Source organism: Diabrotica virgifera, chromosome 6, assembly GCF_917563875.1.
Source record: "Diabrotica virgifera virgifera chromosome 6, PGI_DIABVI_V3a".
Taxonomy (NCBI): domain Eukaryota; kingdom Metazoa; phylum Arthropoda; class Insecta; order Coleoptera; family Chrysomelidae; genus Diabrotica; species Diabrotica virgifera.
The window spans coordinates 52,750,191-52,777,231 of record NC_065448.1 but is presented as its reverse complement, the minus strand read 5'-3'; the positions used below and the strand labels follow the sequence as shown (position 1 = coordinate 52,777,231).

Here is a 27,041-nt window from a genome sequence, read left to right as displayed (position 1 = left end):
GCTCCTTCATTTTTGGCGATAAAAATTTTTTCAATAACAGTTTTGTAGAATTTTTGAAGAGTAATAAGACTGTGTAAATTAAATTCCGTAAGATCCCTTAATTTTTAATTGAGGTTGGTTTAAAGGGCTCGAATAAGGGGATGTTTGCTCGTAAATAGATGTTTTAAACAGCTATATCTCGCTAACTGTTCACTGTAATGAAAATCTATGCATAAAGAAATTGTAGCTATTAAAAAAGCTACAATTTAGTAGTCTATCATTTTTTTCGTATCTCCAGTATTTTCGGAGATATTTTGAAGAAAATGATAAAAAATGCAAAATTACAAAAAATCAATTTTTCTTTAAACTCCAATTTTTCTAAAATTAGGCCTTTTTAATAGGTCAAACTTCTTGGGTGTATTGATAATATAAATATAAAAGGAATTTCAAAAAGGCGAAGACCAATTTTTAGTTACAAGGGTAGTTAGGGGGTTGTTTTCACTGTTTTTTTCGTAGAGAAAAACAGGTACCGACTTTTTTTTAATCATAAGTTGCTCAATTTTTATGCTAGGAACTTTTTTTTATTTTTTTGAAAGATCTTATTGTATACTTGAAAAAACATCATAAAAGTTTTCCTGGAAAAATGCAAGTTTTCCCGTTATTTGGCTTTGATTATTTCAAATTATGCATTTGACGAAAAAAGCTTACCTTTAACATGCCGTATCTCGGTTTGTATTGGTCGTAAAAATATTATAGAAAAACAGTTTCGTTTGTGTTACTAAAAGATATCTCGTTTGATATCTACAGTTTTTTTGATTAAATGCATATTTTTCGAGTTATTCTCAAGAAACCCTCTGTCTAAGGGAATCGATTTTTCCGTCGAAAAACTGTTAGTTTCAACCACGAATAACTCGAAAAATATTAGTTTTACGAAGAAAATGTAAAAAACATTTTTTTCTTAAAACTACTTTTTACATCGATTTACATGGTTAAAATATAACAAAAAATTCCCACCCCCGAGATGGGGTGGCAACTACCCCCAAGGTTTTAGCGTACAGCAGCATGATATAGAAAATGATCCTTGGACTATTCCCTACCTTCTGTGAAAATTTCAAGTAAATCCATGCTGGACGAAAAAATTGCGAGCCAAAATGCTTCATTTCCTCGACTAATTGGCCAAATCCACCACTTCCTTTGGCATTGTAACCTCCGACGGCGCTGATGGTGTAGTGCCAATATAACAATAATTGAAGGGTATAGAATCAAAACTCGCCTTTTCCAAAATTTTCACTGAAACTTGTTAAAAACAAGCCCGTACAGTTATCATATGAATTTAAGTTTCATATCATAGAATTTGACCATAGAAATTGGTATTACATAATTAATTAACTCCAACTCCAATAATTACCTTTTTTGTTTGGAGAAAGTGATTTTTGAAAGCAAACTTTTGGAGAAAGCAAGGTTTGAAACAAACTGGTTTGGAGAAAGCAAGTTTTGGAAACAAACTCATTTGGACAAAGCCAGTTTTTAAACAATTTCCTGTTTTGAAGATAAAATTTTACGATTTTTGTAGTTAAGGTAGACTTCCGAGTGCCTTGAAACTATAGTGAAATTGTTTAGATGTATCTGGCGATTGTAGCATGTAATCTGATCTGGCAGCTTTGGCGAAGGATGATTTTCTGACAATCAAATGATAATAGAAGAACACTTTTGCTCTTCTCTTTAAGTAATTTTCTCTCTCGTAAGTAATAAAAAGTGCCAGACAGCAACTTTTCTAAGTCATGAGTGTAGCCTTTTCTTGTTGGTTTAAAGAAAAGAACTCTGTAAATAATTATTATTATTAAAGTTGATAGCTGATTACAGTAAACAAACACTGACATTGCATTACACAAAGTGTTTACATCTGAGTGAGTCCCCTCCACCCACTTTACAAGCTTCGTATTGGTCTGTTGGAGAAAGACAGGTTTCATGCAGAACTGTCATAGGAGAAAGACAGTTTTGATTCAAAATGCTTCTTTTAACATTTAATTTATATTGGATAAACCTAATTTTGAGTCAAACTAGTTATGGATTCGTATAGGATTCAACAAGCAGATTCAGAAAATATAAACAACTTAGCCCTTTAACAGTTATTTTTTTTAAATAGTTCAAAATATCTGATAATTTCTAATTAGGGTAATTTCAGTGTTAGAATTAATTTCATGTTCATTTTTTTTTAAATATTTATTATAGTTTGACCTCCAGATGTGAAAGAAGGTAGACCGTCTCTAGACAGTCATAACGGTTTAGGTGTAAAAAATTCCAAGAGATGTTATTTGAATACAATAACTAAAGAGATCATTTTTAGTGTTGAAATAAAAACAAAAACGTAACAAAACATAAAAATAAGAAAGTAAAACAATACAAAAAATAAAAACATAAAAAAAGTAACTATCTATGAAGCAAGTCATGGAAACAGTTTTTTCTGATGTAATACATATACTGACATTATTGAAAGATAATTTTGGCCCAAAAAATATATTACAAACAAAAATTGATGTAAACTGTTACGGCCATCTGTAGACGATCATCAATTATAAAGTAAAAATTATAGTAGCTTATTTATTATACTAATATGTAATAATAAATATATACATTGGTGTTGTTCTGAAGCTATTTTTTTGTGGCATTTTTATAATCAAGTATATTCAAATGGAAAATAAGCCACAATTTTACCTAAAAATGATTTTATTAACGTTTCGACGCCCAAGTCAGGTGTCGTTGTCAAAATACAAAATAATACTAAATAAACAAAAATGTTGTTGCTTAGTAAAAAATTCTTGTAATAATTTATTTAATCTGACTCATTTATATCGGCAATTCAGACACGTATTATACATTTTAAAGTAGACGACTTGAAAATGATATTGCCAATATTGATGAGTTGCGTTCCTGGGACGACTTTCCTAAAAGATAGTTCATTCGATTACATGAAATCAATCCCAACTCAATAATATCCGCCACAAAAAATCATAGCATGTGATCTGTCTTTAAAAAGACAACCAAATGCAACGGTGGCAATGAAATTCTCGCGTTAGAGATTCCATAGTAAATCACGAGGGAAAACCAGGAAAAACCTCGTGATACTATCCCGACATCGTAAGTATTTGGGTTTATATTTAGTTTACTCTCAAAACTAATACCAAATTCTGACTTGATATTTTAAATTTTAAATAATACTAAAATACTAAATATGTACTAACTCGATATATTACTGATTTACTAATTGTGGTATTTTCTTTCTATTGACTTCCTCCTTTAATATGGGTAACCACATCCTACTACATTCTACCGAGGAATTTGCGACACAATTGGTTTCATTTAGCATAATTAGAGCCGCTTCTTTGATTTTTCTCTTTTTACTATCTGCTTCTTTTAGGACTATTCTTGAGTTGGGATTGATTTCATGTAATCGAATAAACTATCTTTTAGTAAAGTCGTCCCAGGAACGCAACTCATCAATATTGGCAATATCATTTTAAAGTCGTCTACTTTAAAATGTATAATACGTGTCTGAATTGCCGATATAAATGAGTCAGAATAAATAAATTATTAGAAGAATTTTTTACTAAGCAACAACATTTTTGTTTATTTAGTATTATTTTGTATTTTGACAACGACACCCGACTTGGGCGTCGAAACGTTAATAAAATCATTTTTAGGTAAAATTGTGGCTTATTTCCCATTTGAATATACTTGATTATATACATTGGGTTCCATATTTAGCATAAATTTCAAAAACAAAATGAAAGATAATTTTGCTCCAAAAAATACTTTACAAAAAAAAAACTTGACGTGAACCGTTATGACCATCTGTAGGTAGACTGTCATCATTTATAGCGTTAAAAATTATAGTAGCTTATCTATTTTTCTAAAACCAATAATACATTCCAAAAATAGATGTTATGATGTATTCACAGTAAATTTTTCAACAAAATATAGATGTTATAAACCACTTTTTCACTTATATGATAATTCCCATCAGGTTACAATAATTTATACGCCCATTTTGATGGATGGCTAAAAGCAACTGCTTGTACTTGGTAAACTGGACTGCAAGGAATGTTCAAATGCTAATCAATGTACGCATATATGATCATTTAAAAACAAACAATGCTATTTAAGCAATAGATATTGAAAATTCTGAATTTGACTAGAAAAAAGTGAACACCATCTACAGACGGTCATAACAGTTAGCCCGACCGCACATCAAAGAAACATGAAACGTAAATTACGTTTCATGGAAATAAACCACTGCTAAACAAATATATATCCGGCCATTTATGAGACTCTCCGAAAATAAAAATGTGTCATGAGCATGAATCACACTCGTTTCATTAGTAGGCGGACTTTGAGATGTTTTTAGCAGTGTTTTCTTTTCACGAAACATGTTTTTCGTTTCATGTTTCATGTTTTTCGTTTCATGTTTCTTTGGTGTGCGGCTTGGCTTAGAGGGTTAATTTCGATCATAGATGGAGAAAGCGGGTTTTAATTCTATACCCCTCAATTGAAGGGCTCAGGGCAATAAGGTACCTAAGCCATATTTTTTGAAATTTGAAGATTTTACTAAAACGGGCTCTGTAACAATGGTCTCAAGCCACTAGCGAAATTTTACGGCTATTGGTCGATAGATGTGGCCACCAGGCTATAACAACATTGTTGCCGACTTGCAAAATCATGGAAAATTTGTAAGCAAGAATGTCATAAGCCACAGTAAAATCAACATGGTGACACATGATCGAAGAGTGTTGAAAGAAAAACAATTATTTTATAAGGAAAAATACAGTAGTTCAGGTTTGGATTTTGACTCTTGACGATTCTGTAAAGGATCGAGAATATTCTCCGCACACGAGTTCCATTGAAAGTGATGAATCTTCTCCGAAAAAGGTAAGTAAACATTTTAGTGGCTTGAGACCTTCTTGCTGTAGGATATGTGGCTTGTGTCTTAATAAGTTATAATAACATTAAATTTACTTTTTTAGTAAAACGTAGCCATAAATAACCTGTTAAAATTTTTTTTATTGATAAAGAGCCATTAACACTAATATTCTATTTAAATTCGTTTATCAATAACACATTTTAAGACCAAAAAAGTATTTTATTAGGAGGTGGCTTGGTCCTTTCTTGGTTCGATAGCGAACACCCAAATTCCATATTCATTAAACACACCCTAAATAGAGCGTTTGATGAAGTAAATGCTGGTAAGAGGGTTGTAAAGTTTGGTGACAACAAAAAGCTTAAAAAATATATACAGGGTGTCCCAAAAAGATTGGTCATAAATTATACCACAGATTCTGGGGTCAAAAATAGGTTGATTAAACCTCACTTACCTATATTATATACAATAGTGTACACAAAAAAAGTCACAGCCCTTTGAAGTTACAAAATGAAAATCGATTTTTTTTCATATATCGAAAACTCAGAGATTTTTTATTGAAAATGGACATGTGGTATTCTTATGGCAGCAACATCTTAAAAAAAAATTAAAGTGAAATTTGTGAACCCCATAAAAATTTTATGGGGTCTTTGTTCCCTTAAACCCCCCCAAACTTTTGTGTATGTTCCAATTAAATTATTATTGTGGCACCATTAGTTAAACACAGTGTTTTTAAACCTTTTTTGCCTCTTAGTACTTTTCGATAAGCCAGTGTTTATCGAGATATTTTGAATATTTTTCGAATCTACCACATACACACACCTGCAAAATTAGCCGAACACCTTAAAAATGGGACATGTTTGATGTCTCGAATTTCCTAAACCTGTTGTCCGATTTGAGTGATTCTTTTAGTATGTTATAGCCTTATTATTTAAGAATATCGATGTAATAATATTGTTGCTAGACAGGTAAATATCATTTTATACCGGGTGTAACAATCATACTGTATTTTTTTCTTAAAGTTTGGAACACCCTGTGGAATATTCTAGCATATATAAAATATTGAAATTAAAACTCAATTATAGCCTTAGGCTTTCTTAACATTTTCTTTTTGATTCATTTGCTAATGTTGGAAAATAAAAAAGTTATGGGCTTTAACAACTAGCCATGTTTTTCATCAATAAATCCTCATAGTAGGGGAGGAAATTATGCTAAATTTGCAGTTACTCGAGCGTTATGGGGACCTATTGGATTGTGAAGAGTGGGTGCTAAAACCAAAAAAATTAAGTTTTCCATAAAGTGTGGGACTCTCTATTTTTTAATTTAATTTTCCATTTCCACTAATCGTTTTTTCCGATTATAGCGCCATCTATCTATAATTGGAAAACATGTTGTGAATAAAAGTTGTTTATCTTTACGTCAAGAATCCAAATCTTCAATAAAAATTGGGGGCTCCTATTTAAGATTTTAAAGTAACCCCCCACCCCACCTCCGTGGGGGAACGTGTTTGGTGCCATTCGATAGATTTTTGAAAAATATTGAATACATGTCAGTTAAGAATCATGGCTTCCGAGAGCAGCGAAACAGAAGAAGAGGAAGAAATGGAAATGGATGATGCCGGACAGTGGACAAAAGTGAAAAGGAAAAGGAAAAAACATTTGGATAATCCAGCAAAAAAAAGAATCACACAACCACAACTATCTCAACAGCAAGTGCAAGATATAATAATTGGACCACAATCTTCTGAAAACATAACACAACAAACTCAGCAAAACTCACAAAAAGATATCAACACTCCAAGTCATCAAAAAAGGTAACTTACAACAACACACAAAACTATTCACTTCAAATGAAAACCATCAGTAATAAAAACTATAAACAAATTTTTTTTTTAACAACTCATCAAGAATTATCAAGGTTACAGTTGGCTAATTATTGGAGTGTTGGAGATCCAAACTCTTCGGATGTTATAATAAAAACTAGAAGTGGTTTTATTTTAAAAAGTAATCAGGATAATAAACACATTAAAACAAAGCTGAAATCATTAGTCCAGTCAGGTGTGGTCAAAGAATACAAAGAAACAAATTCTAACCAAAATCCATCAACACCACATAAATCACAAAACACAACTTTCGCCTGTGTTATATCATCAGTAGAATTGGATATTGAGGATACACATATAAAAGACCACCTTACCAATATCGGAATAACACACAGATACTGCAAAAGAATTACATCAAGAAAAACCGGAAAACTGACACCTCTGATTAGAATAATTACGGGAGATTACTCATCATTTCAAAAACTCTTAAGCGAGGGAGTGTTCTTTAAGAACTACCACTATCCTGTTTATCCCAGTCAACCACCCGAACCTTCTCCTATCCCATGTTCTAAATGCTTACTATATACCCACACTACAGAGAACTGCACCACATCAATAAGCTGTAGGAAATGCCAAGGAAAACATTCAACACAAATGTGCACCTCTCCTCTTCCAGAAAAGTGTTTGTCGTGCAACGCCGAAGACCACCAAGCATGGTCACCTAAATGTCCTAACAGACCAACTAAACCTATCGAAGGAATTCCTAATGCGCGAATTAAGTCTATGAACAAAAAATCCTCCGAAATGCCATCAGAAATTACTGGTACGAGCAGAATACATTCACCAATGACATATCATGATCATATTATTGAAACATATACTAACAAACTAAATAATCCTAAAAATAAAGATCGTCAAGAAATCATAATTAAGCTAAAAAAGAGATTTGTACATCTATATAACATTGATACTACCCCAGTATTTAGCGGAAATCGACTATTTATACTCATGTTCGATCTGGAAAAACCAACCAATGACTCACCAACTATGCCACAGGAAGGCCTTGCAATATTTCAGGATAATGGCTCATAAGGTGAGGTTTCTTTATTCAAATATCAATAGTTTTCAACCAAAGAAATATTTAATATACAACTATTTACAAGCTAACAATATCGATAGTTTTATGTGTGTGGAAAGCAAAAATAAAGATTTTATTAACCCATATTGTGACTGGTCTATAATCCAACAAAAAGGAAATATATTAAACCAAAACTTCAGAGGAGGCAGTCTTATACAATCCAGAAAAACATGGAAGATGGGGAAAGAAAATCCTCCACGAATAAACAACCCTCTTAATAACTGCATTCATGTCTCATTTCCTTTTAAAGACTCCAAATTACATATTTTCGTAGTCTATATTCACAATTCTTCACTAATTGAAGAAACTATCTTCATTAAGGCATCCCTTTATGATTATTCAATAATAATTGGCGATTTTAACCCAAAATCAAGCCCCTCACGTATGAAGCAAATCAGAGGTTTTCTTCAAAGTTCTAATTTTTGTCAAATACCTACTCCTCCTACGTTTATAATGGCAGGTAACCCAAGCACAACTCCAGATATATTATTTTGTTCTAAAAATATTATAAATAATATCACAAATATACTTGTAACTCCAGATCTGGGAAGTGATCACTTGGCATTGCAATTTGATTTTAATCTACATCATGATCCTGACCACATTAATGAAATTAATCTTCCCAATATAGCAAAATGTAATGTACAAAATGTAAATAGTAGAATGAAAGAATTTTTGAATATAAGGCATGACATTTGCCCAAATTACATTAAAAATTTCAACACTATGTTGTCTAAATTAATAATAGAAAATTCGCCCAAACAGAAGAAATCACCCTTTAATTACAATCTTCCACCCTTCATTTTGTCTCTGATTAAACTGAAGAGACAGTTACTCAGGCAGATCCAAAAAAATGAGACACATGCATTAAAATCACAATTTAATGAACTAAACAAAGATATTCACAAACTTATATCACAATTTAAACAACATAAATGGATCCTAGCATGTAAAAGTATAAACTCCATGAAAGGAAAAACATACTGGAATGAAATAAAAAAACTGTCTAAATATAAATCGTTTAGACAACAGATTTCAGAACTGATATATGATGGCCAGACATATAGTACAGATGAAGAAAAATGCAGTGCTTTTGCTAGATACTTTGAAGAAACCTACAAATTTGATGAGGATGACAATTTTGATAGAGATACCTTAGAGGAGGTGGATAGTTGGTTTGGAAGTTTTTATGAAGATAGTCGTAATCTGAATGCTCTTCAGGACATCACAGAAGATGAATATGACGAGGCTCTATATAAAGGAAAAAATACAGCTCCAGGCAAAGATTCCATCAATCGTAAAATCCTTAGACAACTAGATCCAGATATTCATAAGGAGATAATGAGCATATATAACTATTGTATCATGAATCATTTCTTCCCTGATGAGTGGAAGACAGGCATTGTAATAGTTATCCCTAAACCTTATACTAACCATCAACTACCCCAAAATTACCGTCCAATCACCCTTCTCCCAGTAATTGGAAAAAATTTTGAGAAAATTATCCAAGGAAGATTATATAATGAATTAAACCAACATATTCCAGCACACCAGTTTGGATTTAGAGAAAAATCATCTACAATCCTTCCTCTTTCAATAGTAACATCCAATATACAGGCAGCAAGATTGCAAGGACTAAAGGCCGCTGGAGTTTTCTTGGACATCAAGAAGGCTTTTGACTCCGTTTGGCATAGAGGATTGTTATATAAACTTCACAGAATGAAATGCTCCCCTTCTCTAATATGGATTATTGACGAATTTCTTAGAAGACGCAGGTGTATAGTTAAGATCAATGAAACATATTCCCATTCATTTTCAGTGCAACAAGGAGTTCCACAAGGTTCACCACTCTCCCCTCTATTGTATAATCTCTATTGCAGTGACATATGCGACAATAGACTAACCAACACTAATTTGCTACAATTTGCTGATGACACTGCAGTGATATCATATGGAAAAAATTTAATAAAGACAATGGACTTATTGCAGAGGCAGGTGGATGACACAATATCTTGGATGAATAAATGGAGATTAACAATAAATCCTTCTAAAACAAAACTAATAATATTTAACCATAGAATCCAAGATCACTCACCAACTATAAACATATGCGACAATATTATTAAACCCTCCCAAACTGTTAAGTATTTGGGAATAGAAATAGATAACAAATTGACGTTCAACCACCACACAGCAGTTATAAAAAGGAAAATTATAACTAGAGCAAAACACTTCAGAAGTTTAACATACAAGAATGAGGGAATTACGATTGAAACAGCAGCCAATATTTATAAAATGATTTGCAGGCCCATGCTGGAGTATGGTTCTGCAATTTTCTATAATTCTAAAGGTCCTGCCAAAAATAATATAAAAGTGGCTGAAACAACTAGCCTTCGACAAATTACTAGAATGCGTCATCCTGATAATCCACTTCACAATCCATCCAACAGAATGCTGTACGAGGAAACTGGAATTGAACCTATTAATGACAGACTCAATAAGCTGTTTAAATATCTCTTTATTAATGACAATAACAAAAATTTGATTGAGCCCCACATTGTGAAGATACCAGAGGACAGTGCCCGTAGATATCCAGGAAGAACTCTTTTTGAAGAAATCTGCTACACATCAAGACAATAAACAACTCTATTCAAATCATCATCTGTATTGTAACTAATTGTCAGTGATATTGTGATTACCGCCACATACAAATATTTTTTTTTTTTATTATTGTATTGGTATTAATATTAACAAAAAACATATATTGTAATAATGTATATTAACATACATATGTATATATACATTGTATCAATAAAGTATGTCTCTCTCTCTCTCTCTTGAATACATGTACTTTACAGTTTTACGATCTGATGTTCATTTCGCGAAATATCGTATTTAAAATTTTTAATTTACCCCCCACCCCTCTCCGTGGGGTGACGTGTTCAGTATTATTCGATAGATTTTTGAAAAATATTGAAACCCCCACGTATTTTTTAGTTTTTCGATCTGACGTTTATTTCCCGAAATATTCGCTTTTTTTTTTGTGAAACTTTGCGACTCACCCATTTTCTTACACCCCGCTCAAATCGTCAGATTTTTGAAATATTTTACACTATTTTGCATGTACTTAATCTGACGATTTCGAGCTTTTCTAGGAAACCAATTTTTTTTCGGTCCCCCTTAATGAATTCCCGGTGTTAAGAACCAATATAATAGGTACATTTACAGGGTACAAGATTTCTCCCCATGTGATAATCTGACGCGCTCGAGTAACTGCAAAAATCCCCGCTTGGGCTCCCCTACTATCATTATCTGCTTAGTTTAATAAACAAGCCTAAAGTAATTCAATAGATGTATTAAATAAATAAATTAATAAGCGATGTCACAATGATGACCTCCAGTGGTTTTCAGCTGAACTAGCTTCGAGGGAGGTTTTAATGTCAAACGCTGAGCGCACATGCATTGTAATATTCAGTATTTATTTTTGAAAGTGTTTTTACAAATTTTATATACAACATCGACGAAAAATGAACATCCAATCAAAAAACTGCAAAATACATGTATTCAATATTTTTGAAAAATCTATCGAATTGCACAAAACACGAGCCCCACAGTTGTGGGGGTGGGGGATTTAATTTAAAATCTTAAATAGGAGCCCCCAATTTTTATTGCCTATTTGGATTCTTTACGTAAAAATAAGCAACTTTTATTTGACACATTTTTTCGAATTATGGAAAGATCGCGCTATAATCGAAAAAAAAAAACGATTGTTTCAAATGGAAAATTAAATTAAAAAATGAATAGTCCCCCATCATATGAAAAACTTAACTTAACTTTTTTCTGGTTTTAGCACATACTCTTCACAATCCAATAGGTCCCCATAACGCTCGAGTAACTGCAAATTTAGCATACTTTCCTCCCCTACTATGAGGATTTATTGATGAAAAACGTGGATAGTTGTTAACGCACATAACTTTTTTATTATCCCACATAAGTAAATGAATCGAAAAGGAAAATGTTAAGAAAGCCTAACTCTACAATCGAGTTTTAATTTTAATATTTTACATATGCTAGAATATTCCACAGGGTGTTCCAAACTTTAAGAAAAAAACACAGTATGATTGGTACACCCGGTATAAAATGATATTTACCTGTCTGGCAACAATATTATTACAACGATATTCTCAAATATTAAGGCTATAACATACTAAAAAAATCACTCAAATCAGACTACTGGTTTAGGAAATTCGAGACATCAAACATGTCCCATTTTTAAGGGGTTCGGCTAATTTTGCCGGTGTGTGTATTTGTCTATGGTTAAGTACGATTATAGAGACCTGTTATAATCTGAAAATTTATTTATAATGTACATTTTTAGGTATATTTTGAAAAGGAAGCCACATCTAGATAAAAGGTGACAAAAAAAAATTAAGAGGCAAAAAAGTTTTAAAAACACTGTGTTTAACTAATGGTTCCACAATAATAGTTTAATTGGAACGTACACAAACATTTGCGGGGTTTAAAGGAACAAAACCCCCATAAAATTTGTATGTAAATATATTAAAAAAGAAGCCGCATCTCGATAAAAACTCGCTTATAGAAAAAATACTAAGGGACAAAAAAGTTTTAAAAACGTTGTGTTTAACTAATGGTACCACAACAATGAATTAATTGGAACATACACAAAAGTTTGGGGGGGGGGGTTAAGGGAACAACATCCCCATAAAATTTTTATGGGGTGGACAAATCTCACTATAATTTTGTTAAGATGCTCCTCCCATGAGAATGATACATGTCTCTGATAGTTTTGGATATATTGAAAAAAATCGATTTTCATTTTGTAACTTCAAAGGGCATTCATTCAAACTTCAAACTTCATTTTTTTATGAGCACATTTGACTAAGGTAAGTTAGGTTCAATCGAACTATTTTTGACTCCAGAATGTCTGGTATAATTTATGACCAATCTTTTCGGGACACCCTGTATATGGAGGACCAATAGTACTGAACATTAAAAAAATTCAGGATATAAAGAAACTTTTATAATATATTCCTCTCATAAACCAGCAGTTTTATCTCAGTATTATTGGAATCAGTACAATTAACATTGAACAAGACTATAACCAAGTTGATGAAGCAGAGGAAGTAGACAGGGACGATGAAACCGATTTTTTTTTTAATAAAAAATAATATTGTAGATATATTCTTGCTTTTAGAATGATTCATTTTGTTATTTTCAAAAAGGACATAAGCCACATTTATTTGCTTAATAAATTTTTTCTTAAAAAATGCAGTTTCACTTTGTATCTTTCTTTGAAAAAATATATTTAATAATTTATTATGCATGTAAGGAATAGGGAACTTGCATAAAATTTTAAATTCGAAAAAAATGTTATAAATCACAATAGAACATAATTTAAAACATGTATCAAAGATTAAAAAGTTTTGTTTGGCTTTCGTTTGGCCACTAAAGATGATTAAAATTTCAAATTAAAACAGGTGGCCCAAAACGCGTCGTGACGTCATTCGTTTAAATTATGTTTACATTCTTCCAAAAAAGTAAACAGAATTTAAAATTAGACATTATAAACGTCAGCAGAAAATACAGTTATGTAACCACAAGTGTTTTTGATCGTTTGAACTATTTTAAATTGACTAAAGGTTCTCTAAACCAACGCCAGAAAACAAAAAAATATATAGATTTTAAAGTTGTACTTGTTATTATGAGGTTTTAAGGCGTGAAATTTTGGAAATCTTATTTTTAAAGGAAACTGAATATTATTATGCAATAAAAAAATGTGCAAGTTCCCTATTAGGTTTGGCAGTCGTTTTGACACTGACACTATTAAATGACATTTAAAATAGTTCAAACGATCAAAAACACTTGTGAGGTTACATAACTGTATTTTCTATCGACGTTTATAATGTCTAATTTTAAATTCTGTTTACTTTTTTGGAAGAATGTAAACATAATTTAAATGAATGACATCACGACGCGTTTTGGGCCACCTGTTTTAATTTGAATTTTTAATCATCTTTAGGGGCCAAACGAAAGCCAAACAAAACTTTTTAATATTTGATACATGTTTTAAATTATGTTCTGTTGTGATTTGTAACATTTTTTTCGAATTTAAAATTTTATGCAAGTTCCCTATTAAGGTAAACATTATAAAATATAAAAATATGATTTCAGGATTTTGTCAAAAACTTTAAACGTGATTTACTCAAAACTTTTCAAATGAGGCTTAGGTCCCTTATTGCCCTGACCCCTTCAATTATTGTTTCATCAATCATGTCCAAAGTTAAAAAAAGATAATAATGCACGCAACAAAGAATAAACACCAAAATACCTTGTATGCAGTGTACTGAACGACATTTGTAGCTCATTTAGCCACAACAATGACCAAAGGGCTGTATTTACATCTAGCGATACTCAATAATTATGTAGCTAATGCCGCTTCACTTTACTGCTACTACACGCGTTAAGTTGTCGCTCGTCTGGCCGTAGGCATACAAGGAGGAAACTTACCAAAACCATTATGGAAACTATGTCATTTAACACCATCTCCACATCATTTTCCTGGCCCTCTTTAAAACACGAATCACATACTCCAATAATTTTATGTAAATCGTCTTCTATACCTTTCGGAGACTTTTCTTCAGAAATTTCAGCGCCAAGACTTTTTAAATACACCCTGAGTTCTTGGGCCTGTAACAAAATATAACCTCAAAAACCGTATGTGATATATTTTCTCTGCTATTAATAGTTTTAACTTAAAATTACCTGGTCTTCCAGGGACATATCGATAAATACAGGAGGCACTTGCATCGTGAAATTTGTGTTTTACTTTATATAAAATATATTTATTATTTATCTATTAGCCACACTGGCCATAAACGAAATAAAAGGGAACCAAGGGAACTGTCAGTTGTCGTTGTCATTACATTGACGTTGACATTTTTTTGTCCTTTACGTTATTGGTATGCAGTTAGGTTATAAAAAATAATTTTTTTAAAATTGTAAAATTTTGGTTATTAACTTTTTATATCATTTTATCGCGTTGTTTAATAATGCTACATTTAATTCATAATGTGTTTTAGATAAACAATTTCTCGAATAAACTCTTATTTCAGTAAAACAATCGAAACCTCAGACAAAATTGCGCTTGGCGATTGTTGAAATTAAATTTCGGCTATCGTGATTTTCCGAATCTGAACGAGTTAGACACCAAATTCATTGTTTCTTTGTTCAAAAATTAGAGTTTTTTAATATATTTTATAAAAAAATATATATTATTCTATACGAAAAACTTGTTTTGTAAGGATATGAAGTGTTAAAAGTGATTTACAATCGTATTACATTCATATATTCATTATAATTATTCAACTGAGCATCCCCATTTACTGTCACTACTGTATACTCCATCAGCTGTAGCCTGTAATCTATTTTGAACCACTATTTTCCGAAATTCCAACAGTCCACGGCATTGTCATTATAATTTGTTGTGTTGTTTAAGTATTATTGCATTTAGTGTTTCACCATGTTCAGCTGCTTTTGCCTTAACATCATTATTGAGACTGGTTCAAATGACTTTCAAAAGGTTACCACAGAATCTCTGAATTTAGCCGAAGAGGAGAAACAGGATGGATTTTTTGAACAGGTATGACAATATTTATTTCTTTTATAAATGTTTATGATGATAAGCATGACTATTTTAGGTTAAGTGAATATTAATATTCATCTAAATATAGCACATTAATAGGATTACAAACACTGCTTTTTAAATTAGCTGGATTAACAATTTTTTAGATCAAATATAACTACTATAGCAATTTATTTTAGATACCAAACATTTTCTGATTGCTTTATCCCTTCATTGAGTCTAACAATTATATCAATTAACCCATTGCTTGACAAATATACAGGTTGTAACAAAATGGTAGGTCATAAATTAAATCACATATTCTGGGATCAAAAATAGTTCTATTGAACGTAACTTACCTTAGTACAAATGTGCACATAAAAAAGTTACAGCCTTTTGAAGTTAAAAAATGAAAATCAATTGTTTCCAATATATCGAAAACTGTTAGAGATTTTATATTGAAAATGGGCATGTGGCTTTCTTATGACAGGAACAGCTTAAAACAAATAACAGTGACATTTGTGCACCCCATAAAAATTTTATGGGGGTTTTGTTCCCTTAAACCCCCGCAAATATTTGTGTACGTTCCAATTAAATTATTATTGTGGTACCATCAGTTAAACCCAATGTTTTTAAAACTTCTATGCCTCTTAGTACTTTTTTCTAAGCCAGTTTATATTGAGATATTTTGAATATTTGTAAAATCCACCACATATTTGTAAGTGGTTAAGTAAGATTATAGAGACCTGGTAATAATATGAAAATTTATTTATAATTTACATGTAATTTATTTATAATTTACATATAACCTATTGACTGCCAGCAAGGCGCCTCTCACGTTTTGACAAACTTTGTTTATGTGCCGGCAACGCAACTCTCGTGTTCTTCATATGATTCATCTTATGGGTCTAATATTTCGCTGGCATATGGAGAATAACCTCTTATTGTGGGTGGCAGTCAAAAGGTTAAAAAAGAAGCCACATCTAGATAAAAAGTAGCTTATTGAAAAAATACTAAGAGGCAAAAAAGTTTTAAAAACATATTCAATTAATGTACACACAATTTTGTTCCCTTAAACCCCCCTCAAATTTTTATGGGGTGCAGAAATTTCACTATTATTTTAATGATTTTCCTATCATAAGAAAGCCACATGTCCATTTTAAGTATAAAATCTGTAACAGTTGTTGATATTTTGAAAAAAATCTATTTTCATTTAATAACTTCAAAGAGCTGTAACTTTTTTTATGTGCACATTTGTGCTAAGGAAAGTTAGGAAGTTAGGTCCAATCAAACTATTTTTGGTCCCAGAATATTAATAATTTATGACATACCTTTTTGTTACACCCTGTAGATTTGTACTGAAAATAGTGAAAATATTTTTATCATTATAAATATGTGATATCAAATAGTTCGACATCACTTAGCCTTAGCCAATACATCTTTTTGGCAAATTTATTTTTGTTTTTAACCTTTAACTACATGTGCTGGTGTATTTTGTACGCCAGATGTAAGAATTCTACTGCAAATATGTTTAAAAATTTAATTTGTGGCCTTTTTTATCTATCTTAACTTATCACTGGAATGTGCTTTACAATTGGTTTTAGTTTCTTTATAATCTGCATTCTGAGATCGTGATCACCAGTTTATTATTTGTTGTTTCTGGTGGTGTACAAAATACTCCACGATTGTAGTAACTTAAATACATCTTTCAATTGTTTTTTAGTCTTTATAGCACAAAATATATTTTTCTTTATAAACAATACTTTTTCTCGTGTAAAAAATCACATTTTGAAAAGTTTTTTTATTATTAGTCTTATTTTTCAAGGGATCAGATTCTACACTTGAGAGCAAAATAATCGACTCACTTGCTGAATTGTACACATTAGAAGTCTCGAATTTCCTAAACCTGTTGTCCGATTCGAGTGATTTTTTAGTATGGCATAGTCTTATTATTTAAGAAAATCGATGTAATATTATTATTGCTAGACAGGTAAAGGTCATTTTATAGCGGGTGCAACAATCATAGGGTGTTTTTTTTTCTTAAACGTACCTAACTTTTTTATTATCCAACATAAGCAAATGGGCTAAAAAAGAAAATGTTAATAAAGCCTAAGCCTACAATTGAATTTAAATTTAAATATTTTTTATATGCTAGAATACTCCACAGGGTGTTCCGAACTTTAAGAAAAAACACAGTATGATTGTTAGACCTGGTATAAAATGACCTTTACCTGTATAGCAACAATAATATTACATCGATTTTCTTAAATAATAAAGCTATAACATACTAAAAAAATCACTCAAATCGGACAACAGGTTTAGGAAATTCCATGTGTACAATTATTCAGCAAGTGAGTCGATTATTTTGCTCTTAAGTGTAGTTAGAAATCCCAATTGACTTACTGAGAAGGAACTCCAAGCATTCTCTGATACTGAGAAAGATTTATAACATAACAAACAACTAAGGCACAGCATATACGGTGAAACGAAACTGCAATGAAACCCTTTTGAAATTATTAGTTTGAAACTTGTTTGAATCGTTTACCACACACACTGCAACTCCAGACCTTGCAATCATTTCAGTTTTCTGTGAACAGATGTCTGTAAAATGTCATGTTCAAGTGATGAAGCGTTGGTGGTTATGTATTTGTATCTTCGACAAAGAAAATAGAAGCAGAAGAAGAACTATGTGGATACATCCCTACATGGTACATTGAGAAGAATATCAGTTGTATGTGTGTGGCTGCCAAACAAATACAAAAAACTGGTAGAAAATTCATGGTTTGTTATCATATGAGCAAAACTACATAACTTGAACTTGTTGAAATAATGACATTCCCGCTGTAAAAACGCAATACTAATATGAGGGAATGTATGAGTTCTCAATAACGGCTAATAATAACACTTAGTATTTTAATAAAAACATTAAATGATCTAAGTCATTTTTAGGCATGCAAGTTTCCAAAATTCATGTCTTGGGTCACAGAAGGGTAATCTCTAGAATTTGATAGGATTCCTGTTGATATTCCATTTTGTTGTACCTACAAAGACGCGAAATCCAATGAAACACAAACACGAGTTTCCTGCACACCGGTTTCAACGAAACTGATCTGTATGTGTTTCAAACTGTCGGTTTGAAATGGTCAAAATAGTTGCATTATGTGTGGTCTCTCATAGGCGTCTATGGCAGAAACGCAAATGAAACTTAAAAGTAACTAAGGGTTGCAGTTTCGTTACATTTGCGTTTCACTGTATGTGCTGGCCCTAAGTGTATTTAAAAAAAAATAAACAAAACCTCTGTTTTTATGTGTATTCTCTTGTGGTGTATAAAGTATGTCACGCGTGTACTTATGTTATAACTTGATGCGCGGGTAATTAAAGGTTTAAGAATGAGTTTTAAAATTCAATTAACATTATCACCATTTCTTAGATATACCTATATATGTTAAACAGAACAGGTGTATTGATAAGCAATGAAAATACAGTAAAACCTCGATATAACAGACTAATTGGGGGGACGGTATGTCCGTTAAGGCCGAAAGTCCGTTATATAAAAATAGGTTTAAATCAATCAAAAATTTTTTTTTGAAAATAAATGCCACAGTACTTTAGATACAGTGTACAAATCTCTAAGTTAAGAAAGGAATTAAGTTTTGTTTGGTACTTTTTTACTTCTCGACTTCATCTCAAAACTTCTTACAATATACTCGTTTGGTTAAAAAAATTATTCACTGATCCATACGTTAAATAAGCTATGTATTTTTTGAAAAAAACGATTCAATTAAAGTTATCATCTTCTGAATGACGAATATTTTCATGGGTATAAGCAGGAGTGTTGCTAAAATCAATAAACAATTCACCTCTTTCGGCGGTATTTCCAGTTTCTTCTCTTGAAATTTTCTCACTGCAGTTACAAATTCTAAAAAAAAAAACAATTTTTGAAAATATCTGTGGTGAACCATGCCTTATTAGAGCGATAATATGAAACGGGCAGATGATGCATTATATCTTTGACAACTCTACATAGATTTATGAGATTTGCCAATAATTATAACAGTCAATCCATGCGATCCATCGGCTTGAGTGCAAACTAGTGCCGCGGTCCTTTCGTTGCTAATTTTTCTTCCAGAAGTCTATTTTTCATATTCTTTTGCATTCAAATTTTATTTTTCATTCGATCGGATTTTTTGTCTGTTATATCCGAAATCCGTTAAATAGAGGTCCGTTCTATCGATGTTTTACTGTACTGCACAAAATACTAAACTTCATGTATTTTTGATATCATAATTATGTTTACAAAGTATTAACTCTGGAATATTATTTCTTCAAGATTTATCCAGGTTTCTTTTTTTATCTTCAGCAATACTACAAGTTTGTATACCCTTGTCAGGTATCTGAAAAACTCATTAATTTTTAGCCCCGTGGGGTGCTATTATTGGAGGTGTGAAATTAAATAAACAAGGGATCATAAGTCTCTTAGATAGCTGGTACTACTTCTGTGGTGCTAAGGCAAAACCCGATATGTCAAAAAACGTGATTTTGTAGCAGATGAGTTTAAAAGTTCGTGGTGTTGTTGTAATAGTGAACACAATGGAAACTAATTTTATTATCTACTGGTTACATGGATGCGTTTAGCCATGTAGGGTTTTGTCATCATATTCTTCCGCACTCAATGTACATATTGGCATTGAAAACGAAAAATCGATAATTTTTGACATATTGGGTTTTGCCTTAATACCAGACTTTATGGTGATATTTTTGGAAACATCTTATTTCTTATGCTCTATTTCTTTTGTTGTACACAAGTAATTCTCATATTATCAGTTTCATGTGAAAACTGGGTAGGTAACTAGTTATTTTGGTAATTTTAATAATGTGCAGAAATAGTTAAAGTACATAGTACTATACCATGGTTTTAAACTAGGAGGAGTAAACTCAAAAGACAGATTCACATCAATAATGGCACTAGAAAAATCACCAGATTCATCTTCTTTTTTGGTTGGCCATATCTTCCCTTGACAGTAGTCCAGTAATCAGTATCATTAGCTTAGGGAGCGTTCAAGTATTACGTAACGCAGTTTGGGAGGGAGGGGGTCTTGTAAAACGTTACGGAGCGTTACACGGGGGAGGGGGGGTTCGAACAGCGCGTTACGTAACATTCTTTTTTAACTTAAATGAAAAAAAAACTACGGAATTTTTTTGTTTTACATAGACCCCTGAATTGTATTATGTTGCACCCTCACGCTCCGCTCATGTTCCGACAACAGGACAAAATAGTACCTATTCAAGTGAAAACATCTTAAAATTTGTAACACAGATGAAGCACAGTAACATGTATTTGCAATAATTAGATGGACCTCTCTCCACAACAAAAAATTAAAAGATACAGATGTTATTTAAGAGGTTGCAGAGTGAACTACATGTTCATAAATCATGTATGTTTTCTGAAATCGTTTTCTGCAGTAGGTATTCATTAATGTTTTAAATACGCAAATTTTCAAATTATCTAAAAATGTCTTTAAATAAAAAGCATTAAATACAAAACCCACTATATTGATACTTAGTTTAGAAAATTGATAGATATTTAAAAAAAATACCCTTATTTAAAGTGTGATTCCTGAATTATTAATTTCAAAGTTTTATGTGATTAATATCTTGACAAAAATTATACATAATTTCAAAATTTCACCTTGCATTATTCATAATAGACCCTACTTAATACACATTTTTGAGATGAGGTTGTTAAGCAGCTTCTAAAAACAAAAATATACAGGATGTTTAATTAAAATTAAAGATAATGGACTATGCTAGACTTGAGTGAATCACCCTGTATATTCAAATTTATGTTTAAACAGTCCATAGTTGAATTTAAAAGTTGACGTATCCTAACGTTTTTATAATTTTCTAAAATAATGACACATGACAACAATTTTATTCCATAAGTGGTTTCCATACATTATAATTTTAAATGATCACCGTGTATTATTCATAAAGACCATGAAATCAGATTGTTAAGCAGCTTTTAAAAATATAAAAATATACAGGGTGTTAAAAAATAAAGCTTATGGACTACGGTAAGCTTGCATGAGTCACCCTTTACATTTAAATTTATGTTTAAAAAGCATACATTTTTATATATGAAAATCTACGGGTCTCAGCGTTTTTTTTTTTAAATTGATTAAATCAAGGACAGAAATAATTTTATTCCATAAGTGTTTTCTTATATACAGGGTGATTGATTAGTAGGGTAAAGCTCAATAGCTCCGCTATTGTAATAGATAGCAATAAAAGTTAATAACAAAAATTTTAGCCACCTTTGAGCTTCACATTACAAAATTAGTTAGAATGTTACAGGGTGTTCGATAACACAGTGGCAGACCTAACTTATGTTTTTTTAAATGGAACACATTATATTTTATTTTATATTCGAAATCCTGTTAACTTCTCCATCACAAAAATATAAAGGTTTGTAATGTTATACAGGGTATTTACAAAGAAGTTATAACCAATTTTGTATGAAAATCGTAACAAGTTTAACTCCCTGTATAAATAAAAATAAGCACAACAGCAATGGTTTATTAATGCCATATGTTTTTATTTATTGTCAAAATTTTTAAGAATTATTGATATTGCTAATTTTATTTTTATCAAATACAGGGTGAGTCAAAACGCAAGTACATTATTTTCTCAGTAATGTTAAATGGAACACCCTGTATTTTATATCATTATTGAAAAGTAACATTAACGTACTTTAATTTTTATATAACATTCCCTATGCACAAATTTATTAGTTTTCGAGATATTTTCATTTTTCAGAGCAAATTATTTTAGGTGTTTAAATTTATCTAAATTTTAAGTAAGCCATGACTGAATTGACAATTGAAGATTACCGATTATCAATCCGGTAATCAATGTAACACTGTAGCAAATAAAGAAATAAAAATAATTTATTAGTAATACATTTTACAAACAAAAATACAACCACTACATGCAACATTTTTGAAACAATTAAAAACTATCTTTTTATGTAAATGCAACAAATAAACAAAGAAAATTAGTAATAAATTTTACAAAAAAACACACAAACACAAAATACAATATTTTGTGAAGACAATTAAACACTACTTTTGTATGTAAATGTAACAATGTAACAAATAAAGAACGAAACATAATTTATCAGTAATACATTTTGCAAAAAAACATGTTTGAAAAAATTAGAAGCTACTTTTAATAAAATATTTTTAATATTTAATTACATAAGGTGTTCAAAATTATCTCCTAACACATTTATGTACGCCTAAAAACGATCATTGAATGAGCTACTTACTCTACGGAGCATTTGTAAATTAACACATCGAAATACACTTTGTATTCTATTTTTAATCTCATCCCTTGTTGTTGGAGGTATTTTATAAACTTCATTATTAACGTAACCCCAAAAAAATCAGTCCAGTTTATTAAATTCTGGTGATTTGGGTGGACACGCTACTGGTCCATTGAAAAATGAAAATACATATCTCGAAAACTAATAAATTTCGACATAAGGAATGTTATCTAAAAATTAAAGTACGGTAATGGTACTTTTCAATAGTGATATAAAATGCAGGGTGTTCCATTTAAAATTACTGAGAAAATAATGTACTTGCGTTTTGACTCACCCTGTATTTGATATAAAGAAAATTAGCAATATCGACCATTATTGAAAATTTTGACAAAATACGTTAAAAAATATGGCATTAATAAACCATTGTTGTTTTGCTTATTTTTATTTATACAGGGAGTTGAACTTGTTACGATTTTCATATAAAATTAGTTATAACTTTGTAAATACCCTGTATAACATAACAAACCTTTATATTTTTGTGATGGAGAAGTTAACAGGATTTCGAATTTAAAATAAAATATAGGGTGTTCCATTTAAAAAAACATAAGTTTGGTCTGCCACTGTGTTATCGAACACCCTGTAACATTCTAACTAATTTTGTAATGTGAAGCTCAAAGGTGGCTAAACTTTTTGTTATTAACTTTTACTGCTATCTATTACTATAGCGGAGCTATTGAGCTTTACCCTACTAATCAATCCCCCTGTATACAGGGTGTTTCAGAAAAAGGTAACACGATCTCTAAGATAGGTGAAAAACTGAAAAATAATTGGGGTTTGCTTAGTATAAAATTTTTGTAACGGCATGTGTTTTCACGATACAGGACGTTGAAGAACAAAAAGTTTTACACATTTTTTTCACTATTTTTCCGAAACTACCGGCAACATCGTATATTAGTTGTTATACAAAAATGTTTACTAAGCAAAATAAAATACTGAAATATTAAATAATGTTATTTTATTTTAAGTTTTTATTAAAAAAGATAAAATAGAAGAATGCATGAGAAGAACAATAAAGGATGAAACCAAAAATGTATGTAAGGATGGGACCAAGCAGGGAAAATGTAAATGTAAATGTAAAATTAGTAATAAAATATTATTATTCTAAGTTTTGGACATATTTCATGTCACGGGACGTGAAATTACGATTGGCAGGGATAACCAGACACATGAACTAAAAGAAGAATCGTTCTTGGGTGGGCAGCATTTGGAAAACTGAGAGAAACTTTTAAAAGTGAGTTGCCCACATGCCTAAAGAAAAAGGTATTTGATCAGTGCGTACTCCCAGTCTTGACGTACGGATCAGAAACACTTACCTTAACTAAAGCCTCGGCTACCAAACTAAGGGTAACGCAGAGAAGAATGGAGCGGTCAATGTTAGGAATAACTCTGCGAGACAAAATCAAAAACGAAGAAATCATGAGAAGAACAAAGGTGACTGACGTCATCAAAAGGATAGCCAGGTTGAAGTGGAGATGGGCAGGACACATTGCCAGAATGACAGATGGGCGCTGGACAAAAAGGTTATTGGAATGGAGGCCAAGAGAAGACAAGAGAAGCGTCGGTTGACCGCCTACAAGATGGACAGACGCCGTAAAAATCTAAATAAAAACTGGATGAGAGCGGCGCAGGATAGACGTGGTTGGAAACGAGGGGAGGAGGCCTATGTTCAGCAGTTCAGCAGTGGACTTTTGAGGCTGGATGATGATTTTAAGTTTTTATTATTACCTCAAATACGATTAAAATAATAACAAAGTTCTTTTACCGGGCTTCCGGTACTTTTCGCAACCTAGTTTTCCATTTAGGTTCAAATGGTCACTTGGGTGTACGTAACGTTTAGGAAGGGGGAGGGGGGTACATAAAAACGTTACGGTGCGTTACATGGGGGAGGGGGGTGTCAAAAATCTTCAAAAATTGCGTTACGTAATACTTGAACGCTCCCTTAATAACGATATTAAATCTCTAAAGAGTTCTTAAAAACAACTGTTTTTAACCCGTGTTGAGCTGCCCCCCCACCCACTTGCAAAAATCAAAAAACAAATAGCCCTGATTTATGAGCTATTTATGAGCTCTCATATTCCGCAAACTAAAAATTTTGAGCTCGTTCCACTGAGCAGGAATTTGAGACTTTGTCAAAGTCTGTGGGTCAAAGCAGTGTCAAAGTAGTGGGGGGGGGGCTGAGTCAGCCCCCCCCCACTACTTAAAAATAGGAATATTGAATCGGTTTTTGCGGCAGAATTACGAGCTATTTATGAGCTCTTGAAATTATATAGTTTCGATTTTTGAGCTCATCCCCTTCACCCCCAAACAACCCTTTAATTGATTTAACTTAAAATATATAAAATATAAAATAAAACTTAAAATATATTGTATTGAGGATATAATTCCTATAGCGTATATACTCTAAGAATAAACTATTAAATCACGTGCATTTCGATTATTGAGCTACAACCCCTTCGCAAGAAAACCACCCTATCTTCCCGGCTTAAGAGAAAGTTGTACTTAAATGCATTAAATTAATTATTTGGCGACTACATATCATGTAATAATTTATATGCTTCCAAATTACGAGCATTTAAATCAGTAAATTGCAATTTATTTTGTATAGTGCAGTCACTGAAAGTAAAAATCAACGATTACCTTCAATTTCGGTGAACCTTCATCGATTTTCACGAAACTTGGTCAGTAGTTAGAGGATACCTCAAGAAACAAAGGTGACATGGTACCACCTTGCTCCTTTACCCTGAGGGTGGATACCGCCCCTTCTCGGGGGTGAAAATTATTTTATAAAAATTAACTGCACAAATCTATGGTAGGGGAGCCCAAGCGGGGATTTTTGCAGTCACTCGAGCGCGTCAGATTAGCATATGGTGAGAAACCTGGTACCCTGCAGATGTACCTCTACTATATATTGGCTCTTAACACAGGGGAGTTCGTTAAGGGGGGCCCGAAAAAAAAAATCTACCCTTAAAAAAACTCGAAATTGTCAGATTAAGATAAGGTAGGTTAAGTACATGCAAACGAGTGTATATTTCAAAAATCTGACGATTTGAGCCGGGCGTAAGGAAATGGGTGTGCCCCAAAGTTTCACAAGAAAAAACCGAATATTTCGCGAAATGAATGACATATCGAAAAACTAAAAAATATATGCTCAATATTTTTTAAAAATCTATCGAATGATACCAAACACGACTTCTCACGGAGAGGGGTGGGGGGTAAATTTAATATTTTAAATACGAATCCCGTGATATTTCGCGAAATAAACATCAGATCGAAAAACTGTAAAATATACTTATTCAATATTTTTGAAAAATCTGTCAAACGGCACCAAACACGACCCCCCATGGATGTGGGGTGGGGGGTTACTTTAAAATCTTAAATAGGAACCCTCACTTTTTATTGCAGATTTGGATTCCTTACGTAAAAATAAGTAACTTTTATTCGAAACATTTTTTCGAATTATGGATAGACGTCGCTATAATCGGAAAAAACGATTGTTGGAAATGGAAAATTAAATTAAAAAATGGCAAGCGCCCACTAAAATGGAAAACTTTACTTAACTTTTTTTGGTTTTAGGACCTACTGTTTACAACCCAATAGGTCCCCAAAGCGCTCGAGTGACTGCACATTTAGCATACTTTGCTCCCCTACTAAAAGAACAAATTATAAGCAAAATTTATTATATAAAGTTATTAAAATAAGTCAATACTTTTTAAGTTATTAAAGATTAAAAATTTTAATTATTCGTGAAAAAAATGCATGTATTGAAGCGGTTTTTCGTAAATCACTGAAAAACTGTAAGTTTTTACAAAAAAGTTAATAGTAGTTTTATTCGTACAGCTTATATTCTAAGAATAAACTCTTAAATCACGCGCCTTTCGATTATTGAGCTACAACCCTTTCGCAAGAAAACTATCCCATATTCCCGGCTTAAGAGAGAGTTGTACTTAAAATAATTTAAATTAATTATTTGGCGACTAGATATCGTTTAATAATTTATGAGCTCGCAAAATATATGCATCTCAATTATTGAATTGCCATTTTCTTTCTATAGTGCAGTCACTGAAGGTAAAAATCAACTATGACCTTCGATTTCGGTAAATCTCTATTCATTTTCACGAAAATTGGTGAGCGGATTTTGATGCTATCAACTTTTTCTGGAGC

The 27,041-nt window shown here is 31.7% G+C and overlaps 2 protein-coding genes across 2 annotated transcripts in view; one reads left to right on the top strand and one right to left on the bottom strand.

The window, feature by feature from the left end:
- Positions 1-14,800, bottom strand: part of LOC114325906 (eukaryotic translation initiation factor 3 subunit M) — a 67,386-nt gene extending 52,586 nt beyond the window's left edge. Inside the window, exons 1-2 of the mRNA XM_028274053.2 lie at positions 14,638-14,800; positions 14,383-14,562 (exon numbers count right to left, since the gene is read on the bottom strand). Coding sequence (XP_028129854.1) covers positions 14,383-14,562; positions 14,638-14,682 — 225 coding nt within the window. The 5' untranslated portion in view covers positions 14,683-14,800. The remainder of the gene's footprint in view (positions 1-14,382; positions 14,563-14,637) is intronic.
- A 258-nt stretch (positions 14,801-15,058) lies between these two features.
- LOC114325907 (uncharacterized) overlaps positions 15,059-27,041 on the top strand; it is a 169,595-nt gene continuing 157,612 nt past the window's right edge. Inside the window, exon 1 of the mRNA XM_028274054.2 lies at positions 15,059-15,514. Coding sequence (XP_028129855.2) covers positions 15,395-15,514 — 120 coding nt within the window. The 5' untranslated portion in view covers positions 15,059-15,394. The remainder of the gene's footprint in view (positions 15,515-27,041) is intronic.